The sequence below is a fragment of the Heptranchias perlo genome, unplaced genomic scaffold (genome assembly GCF_035084215.1).
Source record: "Heptranchias perlo isolate sHepPer1 unplaced genomic scaffold, sHepPer1.hap1 HAP1_SCAFFOLD_640, whole genome shotgun sequence".
Classification (NCBI taxonomy): domain Eukaryota; kingdom Metazoa; phylum Chordata; class Chondrichthyes; order Hexanchiformes; family Hexanchidae; genus Heptranchias; species Heptranchias perlo.
The window spans coordinates 92,154-106,902 of NW_027139667.1; the positions used below are offsets into that span (position 1 = coordinate 92,154).

Consider the following 14,749-nt stretch of genomic DNA (forward strand, 5'->3'; position numbering starts at 1 on the left):
TGATCTTATAGAAGTCTATAAAATAATGAGGGGCATAGATAAGGTCGATAGTCAAAATCTTTTCCCAAAGGTAGGGGAGTCTATAACGAGGGGACATGGATTTAAGGTGAGAGGGGATAGATACAAAAGGGTCCAGAGGGGCAATTTTTTCACTCAAAGGGTGGTGAGTGTCTGGAACGAGCTGCCAGAGGCAGTAGTAGAGGCGGGTACAATTTTGTCTTTTAAAAAGCATTTGGACAGTTACATGGGTAAGATGGGTATAGAGGGATATGGGCCAAGTGCAGGCAATTGGGACTAGCTTAGTGGTATAAACTGGGCGACATGGACATGTTGGGCCGAAGGGCCTGTTTCCATGTTGTAACTTCTATGATTCTATGATTCTATCTACTCTGTCCAGATCCTTCATGATTTTGAATACCTCGATCAAATCTCCTCGCAACCGTCTCTGTTCCAAGGAGAACAACCCCAGCTTCTCCAGTCTATCCACGTAACTAAAGTCCCTCATCCCTGGAATCATTCGAGTAAATCTCTTCTGCACCCTCTCTCCGGCCTTCACATCTTTCCTGAAGTGCGGTGCCCAGAACTGGACACAATACTCCAGTTGTGGCCGAACCAGTGTTTTATAAAGGTTCATCATGACTTCCATACTTTTGTACTCTATGTCTCTATTTATAAAGCCCAGGATCCTGTATGCTTTTTTAACCACTTTCTCAACCTGCTCTGCCACCTTCATCGATTTGTGCACATAAATCCCCAGATCTCTCTGTTCCTGTACCCCTTTTAGAGTTGTACCCTCTAGTTTATTTTGCCTCTCCTCGTTCTTCCCACCAAAATGTATCACTTCGCATTTTCTGCATTAAATTTAATCTGCCACGTGTCTGCCCATTCCACCAGCCTGTCTATATCCTCTTGAAGTCTATCACTATCCTCCTCACTGTTCACTGCACTTCCAAGTTTTGTCATCTACAAATTTTGAAATTGTGCCCTGTATACCCAAGTCCAAGTCATTAATATACATCAAGAAAAGCAGTGGTCCCAGCACTGACCCCTGGGGAACACCACTGTAAACCTCCCTCCAGTTCAAAAAACAACCGTTCACCACTACTCTCTGTTTCCTGTCACTTAGCCAATTCTTTATCCATGTTGCTACTGCCATCTTTATTCCATGGGCCGCAATCTTGATGATAAGCCTACCATGCGGCACTTTATCAAACACCTTTTGAAAGTCCAAATACACCACATCAACCGCATTGCCCTCATCGACCCTCTCTGTTACCTCATCAAAACTGTATCAGGTTAATTAAACACGATTTGCCTTTAATAAATCCGTGCTGGCTTTCCCTAATCAATCCACACTCGTCCAAGTGACTGTTAATTCTGTCCTGGATTATCATTTCTAAAAGTTTCCCCACCACTGAGGTTAAACTGACTGGCCTGTAGTTGCTGGGTTTATCCTTACATCCTTTTTTGAACAAGGGTGTAACATTTGCAATTCTCCAGTCCTCTGGCATCACCCCCGTATCTACGGATGTTTGGAAGATTATGGCCAGTACCTCGGCAATTTCCACCCTTACTCCCCTCAGCAACCTGGGATACATCCCATCCGGACCGGGTGACTTATCTGCTTTAAGTACAGCCAGCCTTTCTAGTACCTCCTCTTCATCAATTTTTAGACCATCCAGTATCTCAACTATATCTTCCTTTGCTGAGACTCTGGCAGCTTCTTCTTCCTGGGTAAAGACAGATGTAAAGTACTCATTTAGTACCTCGGCCATGCCCTCTGCCTCCATGAGTCGATCTCCTTTATGGTCCCTAATCGGCCCCACATCCTTCTTTTACTACCCGTTTACTGTTTACATGCCTGCAGAAGACTTTTGGATTCCCTTTTATATTAGTCGCCAGTCTATTCTCATACTCTCTCTTTGCCCCTCTTATTTCCTTTCTCACTTCCCCTCTGAACTTTCTATATTTTGCCTGGTTCTCACTTGTGTTATCAACCTGACATCTGTCATATGCCCCTTTTTTCCGTTTCATCTTACTGTCTATCTCTTTCGTCATCCAGGGAGCTCTGGCTTTAGTTGCCCTCCTTTCCCCCTTGTGGGAATGTCCCTAGACTGTACCCGAACCATCTCCTCTTTCAAGGCCGCCCACTGTTCAATTACAGTTTTGTCCGACAATCTTTGATTCCAGTTTCCCCGGGTCAGATCTGTTCTCATCCCACTGAAATTGGACCTCCTCCAATTGAGTATTTTTACTTTAGAGTGGTCCGTGTCCTTTTCCATATCTATTCTAAACCTTATGATACTATGATCGCTGTTCCCTAAATGCTCCCCCACTGACACTTGCTCCACTTGGCCCGTCTCATTCCCCAGAACCAGATCCAGCAATGTCTCCTTCCACGTTGGGCCGGAAACGTACTGGTCAAGAAAGTTCTCCTGAACACACTTCAAAAATTCCTCCCCCTCTTTGCCCCTAAAATTATTACTATCCCAGTCTGTATTAGGATAGTTGAAGTCCCCCCGTTATCTCTACTCTCTGGCTTTTGCACCTCTCTGTAATTTCCCTGTAAATTTGTTCCTCTATCCCCTTCCCACTAGTTGGTGGTCTATAGAATACACCCAGTAGTGTAATGGCACCTCTATTGTTTCTTAACTCGAACCAAATAGATTCTGTCCTTGACCCCTCCAGACATCCTCTCTCTCCAGCACTGCAATATTCTCCTCAATCTATACTGCCACTCCCCCTCCTTTCTTTCCTTCCCTATCTTTCCTGAACACCTTGTATCCAGGAATATTTCGACCCCAATCCTGCCCTTTTTTGAGCCAGGTCTCTGTTATCGCCATGACATCGAATTCCCGTGTGATTATTTGTGTCTGCAGCTCACCAACCTTGTTTACCACACTTTGTGCGTTTACACACATACACTGTGAACCAGTGTAAAACTTTCTTGTACTCTCTCTTAGTCTGATCCCACCTAATACTGTACTATTTTATACTCTAGTGCTATCTTTCTCCCCCGCTCCTTTCCGATGCTACATCCTGGTGCCCATCCCCCTGTCAAATTAGTTTAAACCCCCCCCCACAGCACTGGCGAACTCCCCGCGAGGATATTGGTCCCAGCTCGATTGAGGTCCGACCTGTACAGGTCCCAGCTCTCCCAGAACTGGTCCCAATGCCCCAGCAATCTAAAGCCCTCCCTCCTGCACCATCTCTCCAGCCACACATTCATCTGCTCTATCCTCCTATTTCTACACTCATTAGCGCGTGGCACTGGGAGTAATCCGGAGATTACTACCTTTGAGGTCCTGCTTCTTAATCTCTTTCCTAACTCCTTAAAATCTGCCTTGCAGGACCTTCACCCTCTTCCTATGTTGTTGGTACCGAGATGGACCACGACCTCTGGCTACAATTAACAGATTCCCTTCTCTCTTGAAATAAAAATTAAACTATATCTCTGTGTATATTATAAACAAAAATTTCAAAAAATCAAAAACTTCCAAACTCAGTCCAATGTATACTATTCTCGGCATTGTATTGTGAGGTGACCCTTCTCCAGGAACCCTGGTAATTTCCTTCATTAAAACAATCCGACATTCGAAGGCTTCAATCCAGCCATTTAATTTTCGAGATTTCCTTTCTCTTCAGCATTTGTTTCAAGCCAGCAAGGCCAATGTGTAGCCTTTTCTCACTCACATTTTTTGTAGAGTCGACATTATCCCACAATGAACGATTATCCACACAACATTCAATGGGTATTCTCTCTTCAGTACTCCCATTGTGCAGGATGTCCCTCAAAATATTTACCAAATAGAATCCCATATCCACTGTCGACAGGAGCCAGTGTTTCAGCAGCCAGAGTATTTTAACAACACTTTTTATTTTCTGAGCTTCACAAGCTAAAGGACAACATTTCCCATTCTCACCCATATGAAACATGATGAAACCAGCTGGACTAGAATACGTGTCTGGAAGATTAGCATGTGGAGCATTGCGAAAGATAACTGGCTTCAATTTCTCTGGGTCACCTAAGGACGGGAACTTATGTACCCATTTATCGATATTCATCTATTTTTTGAAATGTTTTATTTGCCCTTAAAACATTCTCTACTACGGGGTGTTTCACTGAAATACTTAACACCAACACATCAAAACTAGCATCTGGTCCAGTCTGAGTCCACAACCAGTTCAACTGACCAATCAAACTTTGTAATTGCTCTGTCTCTTTCGATATAACCTCACCTTTCTGTGATGACCCAGTACGATTCACCGCGATGGGAGTAACACTCTCTGAATAGGACTGTTGGTTTAAAGTTATATCAGGCCTGTGGGGCTTTTAAATCTATTGGTTTTGATATTAAGCAGAGTGGGTCTGAGTCCCAATTTTAAATTTTACTCTAATCTTATTAATGACGAATTTCTCACATTCCACAGTACCTCCCCATAAGAATTCACCAACATGCATCATGAAGATGCCTGAAAGTTTTCTGTTACGGTACCAATAAAACATTGCAGGATCTGATTTTAGATGAACACAACTGATTTTCAGCAAAACAGATCTCACTGGAAAATACTGAACCCTGGAAGCATCGTTCAGGACCATTGGCGCATTTGTTTAATTTCCATAGTTTTCCTTCTGCATCTGCTGTCTCTTTAGGCGGTTTCAGAAACACTTCTCTCTGAAAAGTATCTCCCTGCAGAAATGCGGCTTTTACGTTAATTGACCCACACTCCCGTCAATAGAATCATAGAAAATAGGAGCAAGAGGAGGCCATTCGGCCCTTCAGGCCTGCTCTGCCATTCAAAATGATCATGGCTGATCGTCGAACTCAGTTCCCTGTTCCCGCTTTTCGCCATATCCCTTGCCAAAAGAGCCAAAAAGATTTTTAAGATTCCCTTTCCAGCAGTGGGAGAATCCATTGAATATCTGGATCACCCAGTTTCTCTTCAAAACCCCTAGGTACCAATCTCGCTTTAGTTTTATAAGACCCATGCTGCAAGGACTTTTTCAGTACAAACCCATCTATGTGACAAAGCTGGTTGACCCTTATCTGTTACCTCAGAATAAACTCCAAATTCTTTCAACTATCTAACTCCCGATGTTTTGCCTCTCTTACTCATTTATTCTCAAGTTTATTGGCAGCCACCAAAACTTCATGATTATGAGGACTTCTGCTTCTAGTTCTGTTATGTGACTGTTCTGTGGTCTTTGTTTCATTGTCTGACCTAGTCAAGCTACATCTTCTACTTTCACTTCTATGTCTGCAGGGACCACTACTTTCATCTCTAGTTCTTCATCGTTTTCTGACATGAGATTCACTTCTGGACTCCCTATCACTACTTGTACTCCACTTTTGTACTCTCCACTCATTTACCCCATTCTGCCAGTCCATGGGCCTCACTGCATGGCCATCATCCTGAACATTCAACCAAAATTTAAACCTACCAGTAGCTTTGCCTGCATGTCCCAAATTGTTGCATCCCTCCATTCATTAGTCCCCTCTGGAACGTATGTCGCCTATGTCCCCACTTTGGGTAATTGTTCTGTGGATGTGATCGCTCTGTCATGTGTTTCTTGATCACTGACATTACCACTGTCCAGTCCTTGATCTACTTCAGTCTGTCCCTCAGGAACCTCATCAAAAAAATCATGAACATCTGAGGCACAAGGTGCCTCGTTTACTTCCAGCAACTGCTCAGAGTCTGAGATTTTATAATTAATTCTAATTAATGCAAAAAAGAATGAACCGTCACAGTTTGATTGCCTATTGGACAAATACTGCCTTACCATCACGACCTATTATCTTACCTGGAACCATTCCATTCCCTATGACCCTCTCTTTTATAATATACCAAATCTCCTGAATTGAACTCTGCCTCAGATGGTCGAATACGATGCCTCACAGCTCTATGAATTTTCTCTGATACCTCAGCCTTGATAAAAGCCTGTCTCCCTGCATGCATAGCATTTAAATGCTCAGAGAAAATGGCACTAATTGTAGTACCTTCTAGAGCAGGAGGATTGTCACAAAGAACAGAAGGTAATTTGGGATTGCGCCCATAAACTAGTTTGTAAGGACCATATCCTCCAACCATCTGGAGAGAATTCTTTGCATGAACTGCCCATGCTAGGGCAGTTGACAATTTACATCCTGGTCGATCAGCCAACATTTTATGCACCATGCTATTAATCACAGCATGATTCCTTTCACAAAGACCATTGCTCAAAGGGCTCTCAGCTGCTGTATTCATGACAATTATATTCATATTCTCACACATATCTCTGAACTCCGTGTTAGTGAATTCACCTCCATTATTGGTTAAAAACTTTGCTGGTGTCCCAAGGCCCGTCCCTATCCATTTTTCTATAATTTTATCTAAAATAACCACCTCCTCCTTACTATATATTAGTGTAGAAATACTAAATCTCATAGTCAGGTCAATAAAATGTAAGATGAAAACATTTCTGTCTTTATCCCATACCTTTAGATCCATGGCAACTACCTTGTTAAATTCACGTGCTAATGGAACACTTACAATAGGACGCGGGGACATCAGTCCATACTTCTTACAGATTTTACGTTATCACTAATCTCTTCTATTAGCCTCGTATATTCCTGATCAACTACAGCTGCATCTTTTCGCAGGATCTTTAAATGTTGACAAGTAGGGCGGGCAAATTGTCTTTGTAACTTTAAGACAATTTGTTTTTTTCCAAGCTTATCCTTATCGCCTGATGCCATTAATACTTGTCTAACACACTGATGAGAAACATCAGGTTTTATTAAGGGGATACAATAATGCCCTGACTGGGTAAAGTGCAGATCTGATTGCCTCATCGTGTTCCATGTCTAGTTTCAGTTTTGCCTTTTTCATGGAAGGTTCACCCAAAAGCGTAGGTATCTCACTAGAGACTACACCCGTATTTATAAAATGGCTTAATCCAGCTATCTTACGTGGAATTACCACTCTCTTGAGTGACCTCAAGGTGTTGTCATCTCCAAATCTAAAACATGTAGAGCTTTTATATTCCTTAACCGTGCATTGATCCTCTCTACTTAGTGAATCAAGATAACATTTTAACCAATCTACCCCGCATACAGTTAAAATACATGCACTATCTAACACCACACAATTAAAGGAATCCGCGCCTAATACATTCATCACAGGATTAAAACTCCTTGTGACCAGTATAATCTGTTCATGTTCATCATTCTCTCCATCCTCTCCCTCAGAACTACTTTCTTCCTGCGTCATTTCAAAGACCCTGTATCTTCACTCTGGGCTATTCGCCTCATAATGATACTTAGAGTCACATCTAAAGCAGCTCCTGATTTTTCCTTCGGCATTCCTGGAATTCATTCGCCCGTTATTACTGTCCCAGTTTTGTCTTCTGTTGATATAACTGGATTTTCTGTACCTGCTTTCATCACCAATCTGGCGATCTCTAATCCTTCCGTCATATTGACCCCTGCATCCGGACTCTTGAAAATTTTGAAACCTGGACTGGCACCTGCTTTTAGTATCTGGAACATTTCAAAACCTAATTACCATCGAATCGTCCATTCTTTGTGTCACAGCGGAAGGTCTCATTTGTTCCATCAAGGCTGAAGGGATTGGCTGTCTCCCCAGGAATTTTTTTAAGGCAGCAGACATTGATCCAACAGAGTCTCCTTTTCCAAGAACTGGACGCCAGTTAGGACCAGTTGCCTGTCCATATGAAACACCTGAGCACAATCTAGAAATTTAAACGCTAGTACCGATCCAGGGGTTCACAATTGGAACTTTGTCAACCTCCTGTACAATTGTTAAAGTCCATGATATTATCTTCCATTGAATGACTGTCTGTTTTCTGAAATTTATCAAATGCTGACCAGGTCTCACAGGCACTTAACAGGTCATCTTTCTTGTAGACTTTATCCAGAAATTCTATTAGAAAGGTAAAACCTTCATCATTATCCAAGAGATCTGTATCCATCTCAGAAAATACCTTACTTTTGATTTTACTTTGTTCAGGAAGCGACAGTCCCAAGGCTATGCCTTGTTTTCTTTTTGGTGGAGTAGTAACCCGTGTCCACATATCAACCTCATTCTTCCACTGCTCAAATGGTTCAAACTCCAAGAACATCGGAGGGAAACCATACCTCGCTGATTTAAACTTGCTTTCTGCCATTTTCCACAACCACCACTAGGCTTTCATGGTTTGTTTTTTATGTCCAGAAAAAGTCATAGTTTCCAACCTCCTCCTTTAGGCGACCATCCTCTGCTACCGTATTATAAATTGGATAGCCCAGTGGTGAAGGATAGAATACTGGAGCCTGCTCTTCAGTTCCTTCCAACCTTTATTCACAGAGATTCCCCTTACACCCACCCCACACCCTCGATCAGCTCTCCGAAAATGGATACGAGAGTCCCAACTGACACAGACCCTGAATACAATCAACACCCACTGATCGAAATCGCCTGAATACAATCAACACCCACTGATAGCAATCGCCTGAATACAATCAACACCCACTGATCGAAATCGCCTGAATACAATCAACACCCACTGATGGAAATCGCCTGAATACAATCAACACCCACTGATCGAAATTGCCTGAATACAATCAACACCCACTGATAGCAATCGCCTGAATACAATCAACACCCACTGATGGAAATCGCCTGAATACAATCAACACCCACGGATGGAAATCACCTGAATACAATCAACACCCACTGATAGAAATCGCCTGAATACAATCGACACCCACTGACGGAAATCGCCTGAATACAATCGACACCCACTGATAGAAATCACCTGAATACAGTCAACACCCACTGACGGAAATCGCCTGAATACAATCGACACCCACTGATAGAAATCACCTGAATACAGTCAACACCCACTGACAGAAATCGCCTGAATACAATCAACACCCACTGACAGAAATCGCCTGAATACAGTCAACACCCACTGATAAAAATCGCCTGAATACAATCAACACCCACTGATAAAAATCGCCTGAATACAATCAACACCCACTGACAGAAATCGCCTGAATACAATCAACACCCGCTGAAGAAATCGCCTGAATACAATCAACACCCACTGATAAAAATCGCCTGAATACAATCAACACCCACTGACAGAAATCGCCTGAATACAATCAACACCCGCTGAAGAAATCGCCTGAATACAATCAACACCCACTGACGGAAATCGCCTGAATACAATCAACACCCACTGACAGAAATCGCCTGAATACAATCAACACCCGCTGACGGAAATCGCCTGAATACAATCAACACCCACTGATAGAAATCACCTGAATACAGTCAACACCCACTGATAAAAATCGCCTGAATACAATCAACACCCACTGACAGAAATCGCCTGAATACAATCAACACCCACTGATGGAAATCGCCTGAATACAATCAACACCCACTGACGGAAATCGCCTGAATACAATCAACACCCACTGACAGAAATCGCCTGAATACAATCAACACCCACTGATGGAAATCGCCTGAATACAATCAACACCCACTGACAAAAATCGCCTGAATACAATCAACACCCACTGATAGAAATCACCTGAATACAATCAACACCCACTGATGGAAATCGCCTGAATACAATCAACACTCCCACTCCCTCTACCCCTCCTCCCCTCTGGCCCCCCTGTCCATTCACTCCCACTCCCTCTATCACCCCCCCTCCCTTCTCAGCACCCTGTCCATTCACCTGAATACATTGCACACTCACTGATAGAAACCACCTGAATACATTTAACACCTTGCTCTGACCCCCTCCCTGATCTTTGCTCTGTCCGTTTTCTCCTCCAGGCTGGACAGGAGGCCACTGACCTGGTCATCCTCCTCAAGGATCTCAGCACCTCGTGCAGTGACATCAGGCAGTTCTGTAAGAAGGTTCGGAGACGCATGCCTGGGACCGAGGCTCCCGGAATCCCCGCAGCACTGTCCTTCGGTCCGCAGGTAACTGGCGTAACGGGAGAAGGGGGAGTGAGCCGGGTAACACGGGCCGGCTACCAGTGAGCCGGGTAACACGGGCCGGCTACCAGTGAGCCGGGTAACACGGGCCGGCTACCAGTGAGCCGGGTAACACGGGCCGGATACCAGTGAGCCGGGTAACACGGGCCGGCTACCAGTGAGCCGGGTAACACGGGCCGGCTACCAGTGAGCCGGGTAACACGGGCCGGCTACCAGTGAGCCGGGTAACACGGGCCGGCTACCAGTGAGCCGGGTAACACGGGCCGGATACCAGTGAGCCGGGTAACACGGGCCGGCTACCAGTGAGCCGGGTAACACGGGCCGGCTACCAGTGAGCCGGGTAACACGGGCCGGCTACCAGTGAGCCGGGTAACACGGGCCGGCTACCAGTGAGCCGGGTAACACGGGCCGGGTAACACGGGCCGGATACCAGTGAGCCGGGTAACACGGGCCGGCTACCAGTGAGCCGGGTAACACGGGCCGGCTGCCAGTGAGCCGGGTAACACGGGCCGGCTACCAGTGAGCCGGGTAACACGGGCCGGATACCAGTGAGCAGGGTAACACGGGCCGGATACCAGTGAGCCGGGTAACACGGGCCGGATACCAGTGAGCCGGGTAACACGGGCCGGCTACCAGTGAGCCGGGTAACACGGGCCGGCTGCCAGTGAGCCGGGTAACACGGGCCGGCTACCAGTGAGCCGGGTAACACGGGCCGGATACCAGTGAGCCGGGTAACCCGGGCCGGATACCAGTGAGCCGGGTAACACGGGCCGGCTACCAGTGAGCCGGGTAACACGGGCCGGCTACCAGTGAGCCGGGTAACACGGGCCGGCTGTCCTCATGGACGGGCGGGAGGGATTTCCGGCGGGCGGGCGCGATTTCCGGCGGCCTGGCGCACGTCCCCATTAATGGGTATTTGTGTTGTAGGTATCGGACACCCTGTTGGATTGCCGGAAGCACCTGACTCGGGTGGTGGCTGTACTACAGGAGGTGGCAGCAGCTGGAGTCCAACTCATCGCCCCCCTACCAGAGAACGAGGGGCTCCTGCCACGGAAACTGGAAGACATGGCGTTTAAGGCGACAGAGCAGGTGAGAGCGTGTTGAGGGGCACGGGGCCCGAATACTCCGTAACTGAGCCACTGCCCCCTCCCCTACCCACAACAAAGCCCACCCGAGGGTGGGTCAACTTACCAATCTGACAGGCAGGAAAAGGATAGCTGGTCCATCAATCTCCAGCTCCTCACACGTGACCCCTGGAGCGTCAAGACCAGACATGTCCTACCCAATACTCTGCTTTGGCTACGACTTCCCTGCATTGGTCATGACCCTCAGTGATCTGTGCACAACAACACCTAGACTGATTTCTCTCTCGACCTCTTTCAGTATTGTTCCCGACACATGGTAAGTATTTTCGATGTTGGCCCTACCTACTGGCATCACGCTGCATTTTGCAAAGTTAAATGCCATTTGCCAATATGTGGTTCACTCCCCTGGCACATCTAAATCTTTTTGGGTTTGATTGCACTCTTCTACTGTCTTAACCCTTGCACTGATTTTGCTGCCATCTTGTATACGTACTGACCATACTCCCAACACCATTGTCCAGGTCATTAATAAAGACAGTGAAGAGTAGCAGGCCCAGGACTGACCCCTGGGAGACACCACGAGTAACATGTCTCCAGGTCGTTAATAAAGACTGTGAAGAGTAGCAGGCCCAGGACTGACCCCTGGGAGACACCACGAGTAACATGTCTCCAGGTCGTTAACTACAACTTGGAGCCGATTCCTAATCCAGCTTTTCAAAATTTCGACCAATACCACAAGATTCTACCTTGTGAAGTAACCTAGTGTGAGGAACTGTATCAAAGGTTTTCTGAAAGTCCAGGTAGACGATGCCCACCGGATTACCCTCATCCACTTACCCTACTGACTCAATCAAGACTCAATCACAAGCTATGTTTTCAGAAGCCGTGTTGTGTGTTTCTAATGGCCTTTCCTCTTTCCCAGTGATTGTAGAGGGCATCTCTTGCTATCCCTTCCAACATCTTTCCAATATTGGATGGCAGGCTGATAGGCCTGTAGTTCCCTGGCTCAGATTTGTCCCCGTTTTTGAAAATAGGAACTGCACTAGCGTGATTCCAGTCTAAGAGAATTATCCCTGACTCTGTTAAACTATTGAAGATACAGGAAAGGGGCTCACAGAGCAACTGTCCCCTCTCTCCAATGGATTTTATCCGGACCTGGAGCCCTCTCAATTTTGAGATCCCTTATTTTATCCAAGATGACATTTCTATCTGTTTTAATAAAATTATTCAATACAATCCCATCCCGTGTTTGATGGGACAGTGTAGAGGGAGCTTTACTCTGTATCTAACCCTGTACCTGCCCTGGGAGTGTTTGATGGGACAGTGTAGAGGGAGCTTTACTCTGTATCTAACCCTGTCCCTGCCCTGGGAGTGTTTGATGGGACAGTGTAGAGGGAGCTTTACTCTGTATCTAACCCTGTACCTGCCCTGGGAGTGTTTGATGGGACAGTGTAGAGGGAGCTTTACTCTTTATCTAACCCTGTACCTGACCCTGGGAGTGTTTGATGGGACAGTGTAGAGGGAGCTTTACTCTGTATCTAACCCTGTCCCTGCCCTGGGAGTGTTTGATGGGACAGTGTAGAGGGAGCTTTACTCTGTATCTAACCCTGTACCTGCCCTGGGAGTGTTTGATGGGACAGTGCAGAGGGAGCTTTACTCTGTATCTAACCCTGTCCCTGCCCTGGGAGTGTTTGATGGGACAGTGTAGAGGGAGCTTTACTCTGTATCTAACCCTGTACCTGCCCTGGGAGTGTTTGATGGGACAGTGCAGAGGGAGCTTTACTCTGTATCTAACCCGTGCTGTACCTGCCCCTGGGAGTGTTTGATGGGACAGTGTAGAGGGAGCTTTACTCTGTATCTAACCCTGTACCTGCCCTGGGAGTGTTTGATGGGACAGTGTAGAGGGAGCTTTACTCTTTATCTAACCCTGTACCTGACCCTGGGAGTGTTTGATGGGACAGTGTAGAGGGAGCTTTACTCTGTATCTAACCCTGTACCTGACCCTGGGAGTGTTTGATGGGACAGTGTAGAGGGAGCTTTACTCTGTATCTAACCCTGTACCTGCCCTGGGAGTGTTTGATGGGACAGTGTAGAGGGAGCTTTACTCTGTATCTAACCCTGTACCTGCCCTGGGAGTGTTTGATGGGACAGTGTAGAGGGAGCTTTACTCTGTATCTAACCCTGTACCTGCCCTGGGAGTGTTTGATGGGACAGTGTAGAGGGAGCTTTACTCTGTATCTAACCCTGTACCTGCCCTGGGAGTGTTTGATGGGACAGTGTTGAGGGAGCTTTACTCTGTATCTAACCCTGTACCTGCCCTGGGAGTGTTTGATGGGACAGTGTGGAGGGAGCTTTACTCTGTATCTAACCCTGTACCTGCCCTGGGAGTGTTTGATGGGACAGTGTGGAGGGAGCTTTACTCTGTATCTAACCCTGTACCTGCCCTGGGAGTGTTTGATGGGACAGTGTAGAGGGAGCTTTACTCTGTATCTAACCCTGTACCTGACCCTGGGAGTGTTTGATGGGACAGTGTGGAGGGAGCTTTACTCTGTATCTAACCCTGTACCTGCCCTGGGAGTGTTTGATGGGACAGTGTGGAGGGAGCTTTACTCTGTATCTAACCCTGTACCTGCCCTGGGAGTGTTTGATGGGACAGTGTAGAGGGAGCTTTACTCTGTATCTAACCCTGTACCTGCCCTGGGAGTGTTTGATGGGACAGTGTAGAGGGAGCTTTACTCTGTATCTAACCCTGTACCTGCCCTGGGAGTGTTTGATGGGACAGTGTAGAGGGAGCTTTACTCTGTATCTAACCCTGTACCTGCCCTGGGAGTGTTTGATGGGACTGTAGCGGGAGATTTACTCTGCATCATATTTCATTGTTCACCTTTTCCCAATAACCTGAGATTATTTTTTTGCAGTATTAAACAAATATTGATTTTTTTTAATATATGGGATTCTGGTCACCAGGTCTACGGAGCACAGGCCACAACTCCATACGAGTGTCTTCGCCAGTCTTGCACTGTTGTCATAGCAACTATGAACAAGATGGCCACAGCGATGCAGGAGGGAGAGTATGACTCAGAGAAGCCACTTGTGAGGGTAAGTAGTCGAGGGCCGAGGCTGGAGGCTGTGTGTGAGGGTGGTGGGGACCATCACTGGGTGTGGGCTGTGAGGCTGTGGTACTGGTGTCTGGCTTGGATCCATCTCGAAAGCAATATGTTTAACTTATGACATGTAACGTGAGCGATAGAAACACACAACAGGACAACCCCAACCCCCACCCCACCTCCTCGACCTCACTCCCCGACCCACCTCCTCGACCTCACTCCCCGACCCACCTCCTCGACCTCACTCCTCGACCCACCTCCTCGACCTCACTCCCCGACCCACCTCCTCGACCTCACTCCCCGACCCACCTCCTCGACCTCACTCCCCGACCCACCTCCTCGACCTCACTCTCCGACCCACCTCCTCGACCTCACTCCCCGACCCACCTCCTCGACCTCACTCCCCGACCCACCTCCTCGACCTCACTCCCCGACCCACCTCCTCGACCTCACTCCCCGACCCACCTCCTCGACCTCACTCCCCGACCCACCTCCTCGACCTCACTCTCCGACCCACCTCCTCGACCTCACTCCTCGACCTCACTCTCCGACCCACCTCCT

At 46.9% G+C, this 14,749-nt stretch overlaps 1 protein-coding gene across 1 annotated transcript in view; it reads left to right on the forward strand.

The window, feature by feature from the left end:
- Positions 1-14,180, forward strand: part of LOC137318077 (dynactin subunit 1-like) — a gene marked incomplete at its 3' end in the record, with an annotated part of 104,983 nt that extends 90,803 nt beyond the window's left edge. The window contains exons 13-15 of the mRNA XM_067981041.1: positions 9,832-9,981; positions 10,924-11,085; positions 14,049-14,180. Of these exons, the coding sequence (XP_067837142.1) occupies positions 9,832-9,981; positions 10,924-11,085; positions 14,049-14,180 (444 nt within the window). The remainder of the gene's footprint in view (positions 1-9,831; positions 9,982-10,923; positions 11,086-14,048) is intronic.
- Positions 14,181-14,749: the final 569 nt, after the last annotated feature.